We start from the raw sequence: 18,237 nt of genomic DNA, 5'->3' as shown, positions 1-18,237 counted from the left end.
TCATTTCAAATGTCATCACAACATGGATGTTATATTTATCCGATTCATATCAAATATTGGACAAAATTTTTATTTATTATATTTGGTTATTTCTAAATAAAAAAATTGGTTTTTTCTAAATAAAAAAATGATTTTTTTGATAAATAGTTTTGGTATTTTTTATGAGATTTTTGTTAATGTTAACTGTTTATTTTAGTTCTATTTATAATTACTAACATTTTTATGACACACATTCAATATTCAATAATTTATTATTATACAGTAATATTTTTATAAATAAAATATATAAATATAGATTGGAATTTAAAAAAATAAAGTATATAATATTTATTACTACTGATAAATTTTATTTTAGAAATAATAAGAGTATAAAATAAAATATAAAGTAGTAGTGGAGATAAAATAGGAGAAAAGTTAATGTATATTGTCCAATTATTGGTTCAATTAAAATAGTCAATATAGATGTATACATATTTTATAACATATTTTTACTACCCTTTTCAAAGTTGAATTATTAAACTGTGAGTACGTCTAATATAACTAACTATTCAATTGTGAACAACGTTAATTTTAATTTGGCCAGTATGAGAATCACAAGAAATGACATTTATTTTTATTTTAACCAAATTAGTCAAATATATTAATATATATGTATTGCCCTTATAAAGTTTTTTATACGGTTAATATATTATCTTTTACTTATTTATGTTACTTTATTTTATGGAAGAGTTATCAATGAGAATGATAGTCCAATAGTGTAAATTTTTTACACAATTGTTATATATATATATATAAATATATTAAACTCTTAATTGAATTAAGATATATTCATAATAATATCTAATAAAAGTACTAAAGTAATCATATAAAAGTGAACTCGTATAATTTCCTGCAAAATTACTCAAATTGTGAATATAAGCTGATTTCTTCCTTGAGTTCTTTATTGACATGTGGTATACCCATTGAAGAAAAATAATCGAATATGTATATATGATACCATATCATATCCATTTATATAACATAGATGCTTTAACTAATGAAGTTAGCAAGTAAGATTATGACCAGTAGCAACACCTAATTGTGAAGAATATTGAGTATAATAATTAAGACGAGCTTGAACTGTGTTTGGATTAGCCCCATGACATTGAAGTTGTCCATTAATAGCTCTAATGGTTGCACCAAATCCTTGGTTAATAACAGGGCGAACATTTTGCATCCAATACCATAATGCTGTTTGAAATGAAACAACATGGTCATTAACAGAACTAAGACTACCAAAGTGATTGTAGGAGTTGAGAGCATTTAGGAAAGCATCTCTTGAGTAGAAGTTCTTCCCACCACAACTATCACCTGCTTGATCAATTAATACTATTGAAAAACTCTTGTGTCACAATATCTGCTACACTACTTTGGCCACTCACATTTTTTGGCACCATCATTATGATCATAATAACAAAGGCTATCATAACATGACTAATGTTTAGTAACATGTTCCCCACCCTCATGCAATGCAATTGATACCTTGGGATTTAGAAAGCATAAGGGACGTGGATTTATAGTGATAGTGTTGGGTTTGATTTTAGAACTCATTCACACGAAGAAATGTGATTGATTATGGTTTTGTGGTTGACATTTTAGTTTGACCATTTCGAGAACAGAATTTGTCTTGTTCCAATATGGAAGGCTTAAGCTCCACCGGCCTGCTTTTTGACTTTATGGGTTGCCTTTTGACTTCTCTCTAATAGGTGCACAACAATTGCATGATAAAAGACCAATGGACGTTGGTTCAAGTGGTACATGTTTGATTCTCCTTAAACAAAAACTCGAGTTCGAGTCTTGTGAATGGAAAAAATGTCCATTGGGAGAGTTAGCCCCACTTACCTGTGGAGGAAGAAAGAATGCCATTTTATTGTAATATTTATGTGTAATTAGTAAATACTGCAAATTTATTTATATTTTTTATTAAAAATTAATAATAATGAAATATGAATAGTATATAATATGGAAAAAATGTCCATCTCAAATGTACAACTTTTATTTAATGTTGTGTTTGGCTTGAGTTTGCAAAAGATGAGAGGTAAGGTTGAGATTCAAACTGAAATTTTGGTTTGGTCTAGAAATTTAAAGGGGATATAGGAAGGAAAATAATGAGTCAAAATCTCTCTTATCCTACTTTTTCTTTTCCTTTCTAGAGGTTAGAATTTTGGGAAGATGAAAATTTAGTAACATATTTTTAAAGTTGTCTTCATCTTTCCTCTTTAACTTTAATGAAATACAAGGAGGTCTAAGTAAATTCCCTCCTCTCTTTCTTAATCAAGTGAAACAGTTAAAATGTTTCCTCTCCTCTTGCTTTCTCTCATTAAAATTCCCCTAACGTCTTCTCTAGAAAGGATGTTTTTTCTTCTTAGTTTTAATTTAAAGTAAAATACCATATGCATGTTCACCACATAAAAGACGTACATATCAAGAAGATTTAATTTTCTTTCGATGCCGTGTAGTCTCTAAAGATTGAACAAGGATCATCTCCATTAATGGAGAGGCAAATATGCAATTTTATACGTGTTTCTAATGACAAAAGTGTTATTATATTATATATAAAAAGATAAAAGTGTCTTATCACATTATTATTTTATTTGTTTTTTGTGGTACTTGCCTCTCCATTAATAGAGATGATCCATACTCTTAAATATTGGGGGTCTTTCTTGGTTACTTTTAGATAGAGGCAACATTGACTTTGTTTTTTTAAAGTGCCTTCATGCCATCTTTATATTTTTTTGATAACCAATTATATTTTTAATCATATGTGCTAAGTAACTAATGTCTTTCTAATGTATGTTTATCTATTTCAATAAATGCTACTCTCAAAACTCTAAATTTTAATATTTTGGTCTATTTGGATATTCAATTAAGCCTTGCATAACTTTTAGATATAAGGGAACCCTTTAAATTGTATTAAATGAAGCTTCTAATATGTTTTTCTTCTCATTTTATTTTATACAATTCAAATAAATTCATAAAAATTGAGTAATTATAAGTTCGATTATAGAATCATCAAGTGCATGCTCTAGTGGTAATTGGTCATTGTAGTTATGTTCAATGATTTAATAATAAAACATATTAATAGTTGAGATTAAATATGATAAATATGTACTTTGACAATTTTACTTCTAATTCATGTTAGACATGTGGTTATGCTACTAGGTGTAGTCATGTACTTCTCTTTACCACTAGGCAATGAGACTTTAAGGATTATGATAAAATTGAGAGGAAATTAGGTTAAAGCATATCAAGTTCATAAACTAAACTTTAGATAAAGTATATCAAGGTTTTCCATTTTTAACTCTTTAAGCCATCATGTATCCCCTGTTATGGTGAAACCCACATGAATAATGGGCATGTAGCCTAACAATCATGTGTAAATTGACCAAAAAGACATGCCCTTCATTGGGTCTATAGATAGACTTATTTGCCATCACTAATCATCACTCCATTGTTGAGTTGTTGTGACACCTTAGAAATTCACTCTTGTGTTGTCTAGATGCCTCTTCCATTCAGTATAGAGACTCTACTCCTTTGTTTAGGGTTGAAAACGAGTTGAACCGAGTTAAATCATAGCTCATATCGGTTCAACTTGATAAAGATTAACTTAACTCGAAAATGACTCGAATTCGATACGAATTATTTTTTAGTTCGAGTTCGGCTCGATTAAAGTTTGCGAACTATTCGGTTCAATTTGAATCCTTTATTTGGACAACTCAAATAATTAATTAAAATTTTGAAAAATACTCCAAAAAGGTTTTATATATATAAATATAATTTTGTTTGTATAATAACAATAAATATAAAAAAATGTAGGGTCATAATAAACATACAAATTAGTTTATATATATAATTAAATATATAAATAATATAAATATATCGAGTCAGATCATGAACCTAACGAGTCGAACCATATTCAATTCAATTTCGCCTCGTTTATCTAACGAGCTCAATTTTCATCTCACGTTCGACTCTTTGGTTTATGAACCAAGTTTATCAAACTAAATAACGAATCGAATTTCAAACGAATACCGAGTGATTTCATTGTAAACCCTAATTGAAAGAATGTAGTGACCTTAATTGAAGCCCATTCCTTATTTAATTGTTTTTCATTATCTAATAACTTGGTATTTGGATTGTGCCACACAAATGAATGGAAATCAATAATTGTGAGTATGAAGAACACAATACAACATGTGAGTTTAAGAGTGGAATGCAGCAAATTGCTTATTTAGAGCAATTTAATTTTGAAGTTGAATAAGCAGATTGAAAAGGAACTCCTTGCCTCTTTTTGAGCGTGTGTTCTTTTTTCATCTACAAAATATCTTTTCCATGCATAAAGAATGACTTACTCCAAAAAAAAAATATTCCACATTTTAGTTATTGATTCTATAAAATTCTAATGATTTATATCTACTTACTAATTTAAATTATTGAATATTAAATAATATTGTAATATCAATTCTTTGTTTATTTGTCCTTAAAATTAGCATCAACTAAATGATTCAGTGTTTTGTATGTTCCTTAATTTTATTCATTACAAATAATTGGTATGATTTCCCCCTAAATAATCAGATTGACATATCTTCATGAAATAAAGAACAAAATGATTATAATTAAGAAGGAAATATGATTAACATTAAATGTATATATTTTTTGTTAATTCAAAGCATAACCTTTTTAGATTTTTTAAATTTTCCTTTTAACTTTCATGACATGTCAATGATGTTAAAGTTTCATCTCAATACTAATTGACAAGAATAGCCTAACAAATATTTAAACCATTCCCAAAATAATGAAGTATGCGATGTGAAAATTACTTTCCAACAAATAATATGTATATAAATGTAGCATTTTGAAATGCTCTTGTGTTGATATAGAACTTTTATTGTTAAAAAAAACGATGCTAAAATTTGTGCATGAAGATTGGTCTTCTCATTTATATGTAGTAATGTAGAGGAGTTATTTTGATATGTCTACCTCTAGGAACTTGTTTTAGTGTATATTTTTGCTAGTCAAAGAAAAATCATATAAAAATTGTGGATGTAGAATTAAATTTAGTTTGCTTTAAGATTCAATATATATCATGTTTAGAAATCCAAACATTAACCAATTCTTCACATAATAGGTGAATTTCTTTCCATTCAACTGATGCATTATTATTAAATAATGTTATAAAATTTCTTATATTATCAATTTTTATTTTAAAAAAAAATCAAGGATCATGAAATAATCTCTGATTGCTTTGATGACACTAATTGCAAGAGGCAATTATTGTCGTTTTATTCTTTTATAGAAATGGCTATAAATGTTGATGTCCTTAGCCATTATTTTTACCTCTATTGTTGAGGTCTAAAACTAAAATTATAGAAAAACATAGGGACTAAAAATGAAAAGTGCCACAAAAGTGTACAACTCACCCTGCTCCAATGTCTAAACTAAACTCCAAACCCAAAAAAACAACTCTCACAAAATCCAAATATTTTTTTAGCATTGGAATGAGTTGTAAAATCTAAACTGGGAAAGGTTTTGAGGTGACTCACTGAGTCATTAACTCGTTAGGTCCAGTTGATTTTTTTAAGGTTAAAAAAAACATTGTTTGACTCAAAAAGCAGAGAAGGTGGTGAAGAGTGGGGACTGAAGTGAGTGATCTAGAAGGTGAAGAAATTCTAGTATCTAGAGTCCAAAGTTTTCAACTTTGAATCAAAGGGTGAAGATAAAGTAGCATCAAATGCTTTGAAGCTTTGGTTTTTTGGTTTCTCAAATACACAGAAAATGCCATACCCTTCTTTCTTCAAGCTTCTTCTACCCTCTACTGTTCAAGCCAAGCAACTGGTACCCAAATTTTCTTCAAGTTTGTACTTTTTGTTGATGTAGTTGTTTTTAAATTCTTGGGTTTATGAGAAATTTGGGTGAGAGTGAAAAAGGGGGTTGATAGTGTTTCTGGATCTTGCTTTTACTTTCATCAAGTTTTGATTTTGGAAGAATTTTTGTGAAAATAAAAATAAATTGGGTTAAGGCCTTAGGATTTAAGAAGAGGTACCATGTTGGCTGAGTTGAAACTAATCCTAGTCTCAAGTCAATAGAGTGTAGTTGGCTATTTTTATGTTTTTTTCAACGGTGTGTACACATTTAATCCTTTTAATTTTTGTCTATATTTCTAATTGAAAAAATCTCCCATAAAATTACCAGATTCCTTTTTTGTTTTTGTTGAAAATAGACTCTGTTGGATAACTATGTTCTTCAGTAGAAGAAATAGCTTTTTTACTATTCACCAAAAATAAAATAAATAGGTTTTACCTTAGAGAATCATGAAAAGTAAGTAAATTTGGTGCTTTACTATAGAAATCTAATCTCTTTATTAATCACTACCAATTTATTTGCAACTGTTTCTAGTAAGGAGGAAATACTTATCATGCATTGAACAGATGCTTTTTGTTTCCTACACACTCAAACTGGTTTTAATGTTTCACTTGTGCTATTGTATCGTGAAAAACATTATGACGTCGTTTGATCTATGTAGCCGACCTCACCTAGTGTGATAAAGGCTTGGGTGGTGTTGTTGTATTTTATTGTGAAGAGATTTTCAAGTATCTCTCAACTGATAGATGAACTGAGGGAGGAAGAACTTAGTACACCTACATAGTGCAAGGGAATTATATTAATATGTAACTAATGGTATCTTTTAAGAGTCTATCTCTGTACTAAGCCCTTGTCCTTCATTTGTCAGTTGTCATGTTAGTTCAACTGTTTTAGTGGAGTTTGAAAAGTGCCATTACTCCGAAGTTGGTTTACTAGAACTTGTTGAAAGTTGAAGCAAATTTGAAAGCACAGAACTTTGCGGTTTTGTAATGAACCAGTTGGTTTTTTATATCGCCATTTTTGCAGCCTTCAATTTGATAACTCATTAGTGAAGCATTTTGAATTTTGACGTTTCTTGTAAACTGCCGTCAGGTTACTATCTTTACTAACTGGGAACTCTTCCACATGTTTTGTCATATTTTTATTGATGTGCTCATCTTAAGACATCAAAATTAGTATAGTTTTGGATCATGTTAGGACTTAATGGAAGATGATGGGTGGGCCACAGTGAGTGTACTATGTTCGTTAATAAATGTTGAGTTTTTTACTTCTTGATTTAACATCATCATCGTTGTGGTGGAAAACACCTGCTGCCGCTGCCTTGTATTGCAAACATTCCCCAATATTGAAACCTAAATTAATTTTTGAATTGCAGAGGATTCCAGATAATTTTCTGAGGAAATATGAGGGTGAGCTTTCGACAACTGCTACCCTCTCTGTTCCCGATGGTAGTGTCTGGCGTGTAGGATTAAAAAAGGCTGACAACAAACTTTGGTTTGTTGATGGTTGGCCAGAATTTGTTCAACGCTATTCCATTTCTGTTGGATACTTGTTAGTATTCAGATACGAAGGAAAGTCATCTTTCAATGTTCATATTTTTAATTTGGCTACTTCTGAGATAAACTATCAGTCAGCCACGCGAAGCAGTAATGAAGGGCCTTACTTTGCAAACCGTCTTAAATTTTTTGAAGAAATGGAAGATGAAGACTCTGTTGAATACTTGGATTCACCTTCTCGCCCGACTCCCGGTGCTTTGCAAAACAAAGTTCTTCCTGGATCAGTAGATATCAAACCCGGAAAGAGTAATACTCCTCCAGCAGTGCAGAATCTATTTAATGGGTCTAAACTTAATAGCGTAAACTGGGGAGAGGGCGGGGGTGTTCTTTCTTCGAGAGGTTCTGATACACTCGACAGTCAGTTGACCAGAGATATAGGTGTTCAGTTTAATGCAGTCGAGTTTAAAAGGTCTACTGAAGAATTGAAATTGCGTGCTTCTATTGAGGAAAAGGTTAAAAAAACTGAGAGAAAGAAGCGGAAATCAGCTCATGGTATAAGCTCTTATAAGTAGCTTTTTTTTCTTCTTTGGCTTAGTTTTCACAACATTGAATTTTATGATTAATAGAATTTATGCAAATGCAGAAGGCCAGGAATCATATGCTGAACATGGAGAGGAGACAGAAATACGCAATAGATTTTACGAAAGTGCTTCGGCAAGGAAAAGAACTGTAACAGCTGAAGAAAGAGAAAGGGCGATTAATGCAGCAAAAACATTTGAACCAGATAATCCTTTCTGTCGGGTTGTCCTGCGACCCTCCTATTTATATAGGGGATGCATAATGGTGAGCCCTTGCACTTACCATGATATACATTTTTTTAATCTTTTATCATTTATTCTTCTTTCTGCTATGCAGTATTTGCCATCATGCTTTGCGGAAAAGCATCTGAATGGAGTTTCCGGATTTATTAAACTTCAAAACTCAGATGGAAGACAGTGGCCTGTTCGGTGCCTTTATAAAGGAGGTAGAGCTAAGTTTAGCCAAGGGTGGTTTGAATTTGCATTAGAGAACAATATAGGGGAAGGTGATGTATGTGTGTTTGAGCTGCTTAGAATGAAGGAAGTAGTGCTGCAAGTTACTGTTTTTCGCATCATCGAGGATGTCGGTTTGTTGAGCCCTTCTTCACAGCAGAGCCAAAATGTGAGCCCACCGAAGCTGATGAACACTCCCTTGCAACATCACATCTCCTCAGTTAAACTAATTAGAAACTAGCATCAGCTTTTTCTTGTGTGATCAATTAGCTCCTGCTTATGTTCTGTGTGATTAGTTTTCGCCTAATTTCTTCACTTAGAAGCTCTTTATGATCATAACCATGCAGGATGACTATGGTTTAAATTGGTTATTGTAGTTTTAATATTTTATTTCTTGGTAAACTGTTTCTAACTTGGGTTGTATGTGAAGCATATCAATCAATGCATGTCTATTGCTGTTTATCTTGGTTTCTATTTTGATTATGCTTCACTTGCATGTTGGCTTGATTCATTGTTTTTGTTGATTACTTGAAAAGAAAATCTTAACCTAGTTGATGTCATATTATTCTTTTCTATAGAAATTGTATTTTTTATTATAAAATGTAGAGACTTAATACATTTTTAACACTATCTTGAAAGGCCATAATCACTTGTAAGTATATTTGATAACTGTCATTCAATTCATGCACTTGATTTCTTTGCTTCTTACTTAATTTTGTTTAGGTCTTATGATGTTTTGAAACCAAAGAAATTATATTTGTTGAACAATGCCAGTGGATCTAATACTAGTTTGTTTGTTGAGCAATTAAGCACTAATTATCAATATTTTAAAACAAATAATAAAACATGAATAAATAAATAACATTTAAGCACATGCATCAACATTGTAAACTAAGGGGCCCTTTTATGGTGTTTCAATTCAAAACTCTTTCTTAAGGAAAATAATTGATTTTGTAGAGACAAAAGTTTTTCTGTTTAAAATGAAATATTTGAGAAACTTGATTACATTATAAAACATTTCTTATGAATATATTTATCTTTATCTAAAATGATCATTTGCCTCTACCTCTATTCTTATTTAAATATATTTTAAAATTGTAGCATGTAATTAATATGAATATCAATACTAATCATGTAATAATATTTTCATGATTTGCTCTTAGTATCTCCGTAATAACTATAATTTATTTTCACTTATTATTTCTCTTATTAATTAGGCCAGCTCAGAGTTGTTAAAATAGTTATTAATGTTAACTTGATTTTCTAAAGAGATCAACAGATTAAAACAAATTTGCTTTATTAAAATGACAATTAGAAGAAAAAGAAGGTCGTAATTGGAAGTTGCTTATGGACCTTGAACCAATAATCAGTGACATTAGTATCACATTAGGATTTTATGTACATTAGTTAACCTTGTTATGAAAATACTCTTACATTAATTGATTACAAAGAGAAAATAATCATTTAATTGAGTAAGAAAATATATTTAAATTTTGACATATTTAATAATGCTACCAGTGTTAAATCACATTTCTTAATTTACTAAAACTAATCAAAAAGGTCTTATAAAAGTATCGTAGAGATGATTTCATAAATACATTAAAATGTGTAAAATATAAGATATACAAGTTAAGTATATAACTCAGGAGTTATACTTTTTCAGAAGTAGTATTTGACAGTGAAATTGTGTCAAAGTAACTGAGTTGAATCAAATAAGAAAAAAGGTTCATCAAATGCATGTGGCTAGGGATGAAGTTGATGACAACTTATGGAAAATGAGTTTTCTTACTGATGAATTATAAGGTCACAACTGCACAAGCATTATTGCATAAATGCATATCTCAATCAGTTTCCAAAAGTATACAAAATAAGTGACAGCATTGAAATAATTACCAAGTTGATAAAAAGACAAAATAGCCAATAATAGAATAGTGGGTTTCTCATAGCTTAATTACGTGTGCATGCAAAAATAGCATGTAGACGTAGAAACTTGAGTTAATTACCTAGCTACACAGTAATATTGAATTTGAGTAAACATAGATCTGAAATTAACAAGTAGAAGCACAAAAGCACAGCACAATTCATCTCTCTCACTCATCAAACATAACTTGTTCATTTCCTCTTGTTGCATGTAGGAGATGGATAATCAAGTGGACAAATATTCCTTCATCACAGTCATCAAGATAGGCATCAACACCCACCAAATGGTTAGTCACTACTCCTCTACTTTTAGATAAATAATGCATCACTTTTACCATTCATAAAGTAGCACCATTTGATGAAGATAGAAAAATAAGATAGAAGATCTTGATTCCTTTTTAACATGTTTTCTAACTTTAACTCGTAGATGATCCCACCTGATTTTGTGAAGTATTGTGATGAAGACTTCTCCTCCACCAATGTGATTCTTATAGGTCCTTCTGGTGACCCATGCCGAGTCACTATTTTGGAGAAAGATGAAATTTTTATGCAAGATGGTTGGCCAAGATTTCTGAGAAACAACTTAGTAGAGGAAAATGAGTTGCTGCTTTTCACATATGAGGGAGATAACTGCTTCCGGGTGCAAATATTTGGTCTTAATGCATGTGAGAGACTAAACACTAAAATAGCACCACAGGTATTTTGTTAAGTTTCATGAAAGATGCATGTGTTATAGTATTTTCACTTTTCTACAAAGATGTGGTTTTTTGGCATTACAATTTCTTGTTGACTATTGGTATTCTTGGATAATGAGAAGAGTAGTGCAGCCAAGGTGTGTTCATCATTCTTCACAGTCTTCATTTCAAAGTTTTGCTCTGAAAGAATGGTATTCTCTTAACTATAACTTTCTTCAATTTAGACTTACTTGAAGATATAATATATATTGCTAAGCCCTAAAAAACAAATGCAGCCTATTCCAAGTGATTTTCTGAAACTGGCAAGACTTGAGGAAAGAGAACCTAAGGAATTCATCCTTAGAAATTACAGTGAGGTGGGTTGGAATGTGAGAGCATGCAGTGTTGGCAGCAACATATGTTTTGTTGATGGTTGGAAACAATTTGTGGCAGACAATTGTTTAGAGGGAGAGGACTTCATTTTTTTCAAATATGATGGTAAATATAAAATGAAGTTCAAGATCTTAAAATTTTATGACTTGGAACAAATAGAGGTAAATCAGGAGGACTCTGTTTTGGAGAACCAGGATGATGAGTTTGGAGGAAATTATCACAGAACTGGCAAGAGTATATTTTCATACTTTATGCACTAAACATTTCTTTTAATATTTTCATTTATATCAGGTTTTATTGGTTGATTTATTTGGTTTAGGGAAAACTGCAAGAAGTTCTGCAAGCAAGAACTTTGGAAATGCAAAGTATGTTCATTATGACAATCCACACTTCACTGCAATACTGCAAAAAGGCCGAGAAAATGAATTAGTTAGTCTCTTTTATCTGTTTTATCTGGTTCTGTTCTCATTTGCTTTCTGATTCATATGAAAATATTTGCTTAAGCTCCTACAATAGTTATTATCTTGACATATTCTTTTCCTACAATAGTGTACTTTCACTTATGACATCACTCTTGGCTGTTGCAGCGTGTTCCAAAAAAATTGATTGTTGACTTCTCCCTCAACTTGCCACAAAATATTACCCTTCTATGTTGTGAGGTATAGTTTTAATTTATACCTATTAGTTTTAATAATTGTGCAACATTCACTTCTTTTAACAGTAATTATCTTGAGTGGGAAAGCCAAGATAACTTTTGTCATAGGATTTTCACTAATGTGATCACTGTTTGTTATTACAGCATGATGGAAGAAATGATGTGCCATATCTTCAAACCTTGCCAGAAGAGACACACGTCCGCAAAAGCCGTAGGACAGTCACAGGAGAACTGCAGAAGTGGAAAGATGGCCGCATATTTTACAAAGGTTGGGCAAGATTCTGCAGAGTGAACAAGATTGACATGAAAAAAGATGAATGCATTTGTGAATTTGTGATGGGGGAAGACGAACAAATACAAATGTTACAAGTGCATGTTGTTAAGAATGGACTACTAATGTCAGCAACATAAACATTGTTTCAGTTTGACACACCATGTTTGCTTATAAATTTATGATATCATCCTACATTTTTGGTGGATTGAAATACAAGGGAATTAATAAAGTAATCAGCAAGATCAGGAGTTTGCATGTTGCTTACATATACTGAAAGAACCTGTCACAGAAGATAAGTACTGATAGACACTGGACAGTTTTAAACTGTACCAACATTAATATCTGATAGTTTTGTTTAAGATTTCCCAACAATTTATAAAATACAACATATTGTTAGATGCTACATATATGCAAACCTGGTTACTGCATTTCATAATCTAAGGTCATATGTATACACTTGAGACCTTAAAAGTGCTAGCACATGGTCTTTTTAACAAACTGTGGTAGAATATGTGGCCTGCTTGAAACCTTCATTGGCCATAGTGGAGTCTGCACCTTCAATCTGAGGTCTCTCATATTCCAACCTCTCTGTAATGGTACATTTTGTAGCCATTTTTAAATCAAACAGTTCCTGCAAATATCAGAATTGCAGAAAATCAGCCCCTGGCCAGAAAATCAGCCTCCTTAGAGCCACAAGTAACTGCTCCAAGCATGTCATTCCCTCTGGCCTTGGTCAAATTCATTGCTTCAGGGACAAATGCAGGAACCGACAGAATCATATTTTACATTGCAAAATTATGTAAGATTATAAAAGACAAATAAGATAATAAATAACTACAACCACGAGTTCCTGTGCTCGTTCTCATTTGATGTAATATATGCAAAAATAAGTAATTCAGTTGAATACACATGCAACATTAGGATTTAGAATTACAGATGTAGTAACCATTTTAACCATGGCTCTAGCCAATTCCGTGTTCCAGCTTGATAGTGATAGTCTTAAGACAATCTCATCTATGATGACTTGAATCGCATAGGGAAAAAAGGATGAATTATGCTGTTGAAACACCTCTTGGCAAAATGGTGCCAGTCATAGGACATCCTTCTTATTTAAAGTTTATTTCATTATTTATCAAGCAAAAGTTTTGTTTTAGTACAAGGTAGAAGTTAGGACATGATTTCATAATAAGACATTGGCCACTTAAAGAATGAAAATTGACACAAACAAGGGTAGATTGAGATTGAACGGCTACTTCCACTTCTAGCTATACAAGATAATCTTTCAAACATTTGATACATAACTAGGACTGAAAAGTATAATACTGTACAAAGCAGCAAACATCTTTTGTTTGGCGTGAAAGTAAAAATTTGAACTGCAAAAACGGTGGAGAGACTGAGATAGTGCAGCTGGGATCCTAATGAGGTACGAGAGGGTGAATATGCAGTCTTATTCTTGTAGACGGAGAGACCATATAGACAGAACAGTAACCTTATTACTGCTCTGAGGTTTGTCCTCAAGTGCAGAGATTGAGGTAATGATCAGAAAATGAAAACAAGAAAAGACTTGACAATCGTTTAAGCAAATTATTGCTATATTAGATGGGCAATTAATATTGTGCCCAAATTTTCAACTATTCACAATAATCTCCCTGCCTAATTTTATGAGTCAGAGAAATACAAATTCAAGCATTAGCTATTCTTTTCTAATCTCAAATGGAAACACCGATAAATATTAATTTGTTTGAAGTGTGCTGGTACAAAACTAACATTAAAAAATTTTGAAATACAAAAAATAATAATCTTACAACAAAAGAAATGAGCTTAGGCAAATTATACTTTTTCAAGAACTCCATTAACTTGCTCTTCATATACAGGCACATGTTTGCTCGATAACGCAACTTGCAGGCTCATGAATGCCTAGAAGATTTTGTCCAAACTCCAAAGACAGAAGTTTCCAACAACAAAAAAACCTAATAAATTATATTCTTCTTGAACCCCCTTTGCCCATTCAATTTCAAGTCAATGAACATGAGCACACGTTCATTTATCATCATTTCCCACCAGGTCCTCAACATTCATCGCCTCAACTAATGATAGGTATGTGCTGTCATCAGGAGCAATGCCTTTACTAACCATTTCCCTGAGGAGCTCTTCAGCATGCTCACCATCTCGAGTTTTGCATAAGCCTTGTATTAGAGCATTGTAAGTAAGAAGTGTCGGATTAAATCCCGTAGTCAACATTTCATCACGAACTTTAAAAGCATCCTTCATATCACCTCTTTTACTGTAACCACTGATGAGCGTATTATAACTAATATGATCAGGTTTGATCCCCCTTCTCTTCATCTCATCAATCAGTTTACGCGCTTCTTCCACTTTCCCCTCCCTGCAGTATCCTTGCATCAAGGTATTATAAGTGACTTCATCAGGAAGGACCTTCATCTGATCCATTTCTCTTAAGAGTTGAAACCCACGTTCAATATCACTATTTGCACAATGACCATCAATCAATGCATTAAACATTATGATATCTGGCAAAAGGCCTTCTTGCTGAACCTTCTTAAACAACTCATCTGCCTCCTTCATTCTATTCCTTTTACCGAGAACATATACGAGTGATGTATATGTCACCAGTGATGGCTGAATCCTTTTCCTCACCATTTCATTAAAAAGGCTAAAGGCTTTCCTTGCATCCCCACATCTGCAATATCCATTGATCAATATGTTATAGGTAACAGTATCTGGATTCATCCCTTTTCCTCGCATCTCTGTGATCATATCATCAGCCTCACCCGTTCTTCCTTCCATAAACAGTGCATGAATAAACATATTGTAGGTCACTTGAGATGGCATAATACCTTTCTTTATCATCTCATCTCTGTAGGCAAAAGCCTTATTCAGGTCACCTTTATTGCAATACGCATCAATCAATGCATTGTATGTTACTGCATTAGGAACCAAGCCAAATTCTAACATGCTACCAAGTAATGCAGAAGCCTCCTCAAGCATTTTTTCTTTACACATAGCACTTATAAAAGAATTATATGTATAGGAATCTGGCTCGAGACCTTTGTCTTTTATTGTCTGAAAGATCAAGCGTGCCGCTTTGAGTCTCCCCCTTAAACAGTACGCTTGTATTATGGTGTTGTAAGTAACAACATTCGGCTTGACCCCAAGAACCTCCATATACTCAATAAATTCTTTCGCCTTCTTCAACTTCCCTTCTTTACACAACACATTAATCATGATGTTAAAAGTGCACACACTGGATTTGATCTGCATCCTGAACATTTCAGCATACAGAGCCCAAACCATCTGAGTTCTGTTTAATTTCAAAAAAAGACTAAGCATCTGATTACAAGTCTCAATATTTGGCACAAAACCCTTTTCCTTCATAATGTAAAAAAAATCCAAAGCCTCATCTGGTTTTTTAAGCTCACAGTATGCCCTCACAAGAAAATCAAAAACAACAGTTGTCTTAATACCGAAGTGATCACGGGCACGCGATAACTCATCGAAAATCATCGCTTTTGTGCCAATGCCATCACCGTATCTATGAATGAGTTGCTTGCAGAGGTTTACAGCAGGTTTAGGGGACGGAAGGCGATAGAGGACACAAACAGCGAGGCAAAGGGCTGAGAGGTCAAGGCAATGAGGGTGATTATGAAGATGGGTAAGTAGTTGATGAACAAGTTGAGGACTTTGGTGGAGGTTGGATAAAGTGGAAGAAATAAGGGATGGTGTGAGTTGGGGGGCAAGGTGTTCGATGAAATGCCACTGAGAGGATTGGATAGAATGAAGTAGAGTGGAGTGAGTGATGGGAATGGAGGAAGAGGGTGTTTCTTGGGGTTGAGGGAGAGAAGAGGAATAAGGGTAGAGATTGGAGTAATGGGGGAAAATTCTTCGGTGTTTAAAGTGTAAGGCTTTGGAATTGAAGATTTGAAACAATTTCATTGTCGCTGAGAAAACTCAGTGAAAGCAACAATTCTTCTACTTTTAAAGATAAATTTACAATTCAATATATTTTTGGAAAGCAATATTTAAATAACAGCGTATCATTTTTTTGGCGAAAAAAAATGATGTGACAAACTCTCAATATTAAGATTTTTTCAAAGATTCAAAATTTCAAATACGAAAAATTGAATTATCCTCCTATTCTATACTTCGATAGAGTAATAATGCTAATAACTGTTTATTTCGACAGAGATTGACTATAGAAAAAATGAATAATTTTTTTGTTAGTGAATGCATTATTCTACCATGATTTCGGTCATATATTGGACACTATATGTTATATTTTATATTAATATGAACACTAAAAGATATATATATACTAATATAATAAAAAAATTATATTTATTACATAATTTTCATTCATATTTAATCATTATTAACTTACAAACATAAATAATACAAATAATGTATTAACAATTTATAAGTATTTACACAAACAACTGATGAATATGATATTATACCATAAATTTCTTCTTCTTCTTCCAACTTAAAAACAATCAACAATGATAGAAAAACATAAAAAATACTATACTGTAGTTTTAGTTACTTCTTTAATTCTGATTTATTTTTCGTAAAGTTCAAATTTATCAATTAAGTTAACATAATAAGCTAACCTCATTCAACCTTGGGCATTGTAATCGCGAGCTAGTAAAACTAAACTCGTTTCATACATAACTCAACAATCAAATCTTCTACGTTTAACATGTTGAGCATTACCATAATACATTGTTTACTCAAAGTTTTGATAGAAAGAGGGGGAATTGTACAATTGCAGAGTTTAAACTCGAATATTTACACATTATATTCTAGAACTACCTACAGAGTTAATTCTTACTGGTATCCACATTGTTACTTCATATCATTTCATGAGTTTTACCTTAGCTATTATTGTGTCCTCTCAATGCATATAGCTTTTATTATGTTGAGAATCATTATTACTTTTATATACACAAAAACACAAGAGGGCGAAGTTTTAATTGGAGGGGTGTTAAAAGAAGAGGGCCTTGAGAAGAATATGAAAAAGTGGGAAGCTGGAAAAGATTTAAGGTTTTCAGGTCCACATCTTAAGTGAGACAAAAGATGTGCTCTCAAAGTTTTCACCCCATTGCCATTTGAATCAGGAAAAAAGTGGGAACCACATCTTGTAGTTGCAACTACATCACACTAAAATTGTAGTTGCAACTACAAGATGAAAACTTCAGGTTATTCACAGGAATGATCTAGTTGAAAAAAGTAAGCCTCAACCAAAAACTATAGGACTCATGCCAATGGTGACTTATCCCCTGCTTTCAAAGAAAGCCCCAGCAGCAAAGAATAGGAACATCCAAAAGTGTTTGAGTTTCAAAAGGGAACAAGAATTAAGGACAAGTGATTTCAATCCCTCAATCTCAAATGAGAAGAAATGCTTAGTCGCATCAAACACATGACAGAACTCAAAGCAAAATTAAACCTGGAAAAGACATTGTGAATTAAGGACATTCAAAAATAACAATTAGCATATAGCAGGGTTCTATAATTCTGTAAACCAGTATTCTTGTTGCACTGTAATCTCTCGAATTATGAATTTTTCCTCTTTGATCTCAAATGCCAAGAATTTCTATCTAAACCTATTGCGACCTCCGTTTCAGGACATATATCTGCAACACAAATAAATGTATTTAGTCATTTAACTATTCACAAATCTATATAAACTCAAACAAATAATAAGTAATCTGAATACAAATACATTTAAGTATTTTTCAACTTTCAACTCCTTGAAATCAATACAATGCCAATTGAACCCACACCATAGAATATAAAGCTCAAACCTAAAGTTAGACAGCAACTACAAATGGTCTCTCTCTCTCTCTCTCTCTCTCTCTCTCTATATATATATATA

The 18,237-nt window shown here is 32.1% G+C and overlaps 3 protein-coding genes and 1 pseudogene across 4 annotated transcripts; 2 read left to right on the top strand and 2 right to left on the bottom strand.

The window, feature by feature from the left end:
- On the bottom strand, window positions 920–1,501 carry LOC109325012 (annotated as a pseudogene).
- Window positions 5,441–8,518, top strand: LOC109325795 (B3 domain-containing transcription factor VRN1; the record flags this gene model as incomplete). Its single annotated transcript, XM_019558357.1, is given in 4 exon segments — window positions 5,441–5,874; window positions 7,277–7,949; window positions 8,041–8,240; window positions 8,313–8,518. Coding segments are annotated over 4 exon segments (1,139 nt in total), but the record flags the coding sequence as incomplete, so codon positions are not given.
- On the top strand, window positions 10,477–12,989 carry LOC109325151 (B3 domain-containing protein REM20-like). 2 transcript variants are annotated; one of them, XM_019557323.1, is made up of 7 exons: window positions 10,477–10,635; window positions 10,776–11,045; window positions 11,166–11,234; window positions 11,319–11,649; window positions 11,735–11,844; window positions 12,003–12,074; window positions 12,215–12,989. In XM_019557323.1, the coding sequence occupies exons 1-7, from the start codon at window positions 10,567–10,569 to the stop codon at window positions 12,479–12,481; spliced, it is 1,188 nt and encodes a 395-aa protein (XP_019412868.1). In that variant the 5' UTR covers window positions 10,477–10,566; the 3' UTR covers window positions 12,482–12,989. The 2 variants fall into 2 exon arrangements, with proteins under 2 accessions (XP_019412868.1, XP_019412867.1); XM_019557322.1 differs by having other exon boundaries at window positions 11,163–11,234.
- LOC109363493 (pentatricopeptide repeat-containing protein At2g15630, mitochondrial) lies at window positions 14,018–16,298 on the bottom strand. The gene has a single exon (XM_019609757.1). It carries the CDS (start codon window positions 16,296–16,298, stop codon window positions 14,385–14,387), a length of 1,914 nt encoding a protein of 637 aa, XP_019465302.1. The 3' UTR covers window positions 14,018–14,384.

This window comes from Lupinus angustifolius, chromosome LG13, assembly GCF_001865875.1.
Source record: "Lupinus angustifolius cultivar Tanjil chromosome LG13, LupAngTanjil_v1.0, whole genome shotgun sequence".
Classification (NCBI taxonomy): Eukaryota; Viridiplantae; Streptophyta; class Magnoliopsida; order Fabales; family Fabaceae; genus Lupinus; species Lupinus angustifolius.
This window is presented reverse-complemented; position numbering and strand designations above follow the sequence as displayed.

What these genes read in the sequence shown, in the direction of transcription:
- LOC109325151 (XM_019557322.1), top strand. Translation starts at nt 10,567, where the DNA reads ATGGATAATCAAGTGGACAAATATTCCTTCATCACAGTCATCAAGATA. An exon ending in GCATCAACACCCACCAAATG is followed by an intron (nt 10,636 to 10,775) that starts GTTAGTCACTAC and finishes TTTAACTCGTAG; the next exon opens with ATGATCCCACCTGATTTTGT. An exon ending in AAGGCCGAGAAAATGAATTA is followed by an intron (nt 11,845 to 12,002) that starts GTTAGTCTCTTT and finishes TGGCTGTTGCAG; the next exon opens with CGTGTTCCAAAAAAATTGAT.
- LOC109363493 (XM_019609757.1), bottom strand. Translation starts at nt 16,298, where the DNA reads ATGAAATTGTTTCAAATCTTCAATTCCAAAGCCTTACACTTTAAACAC.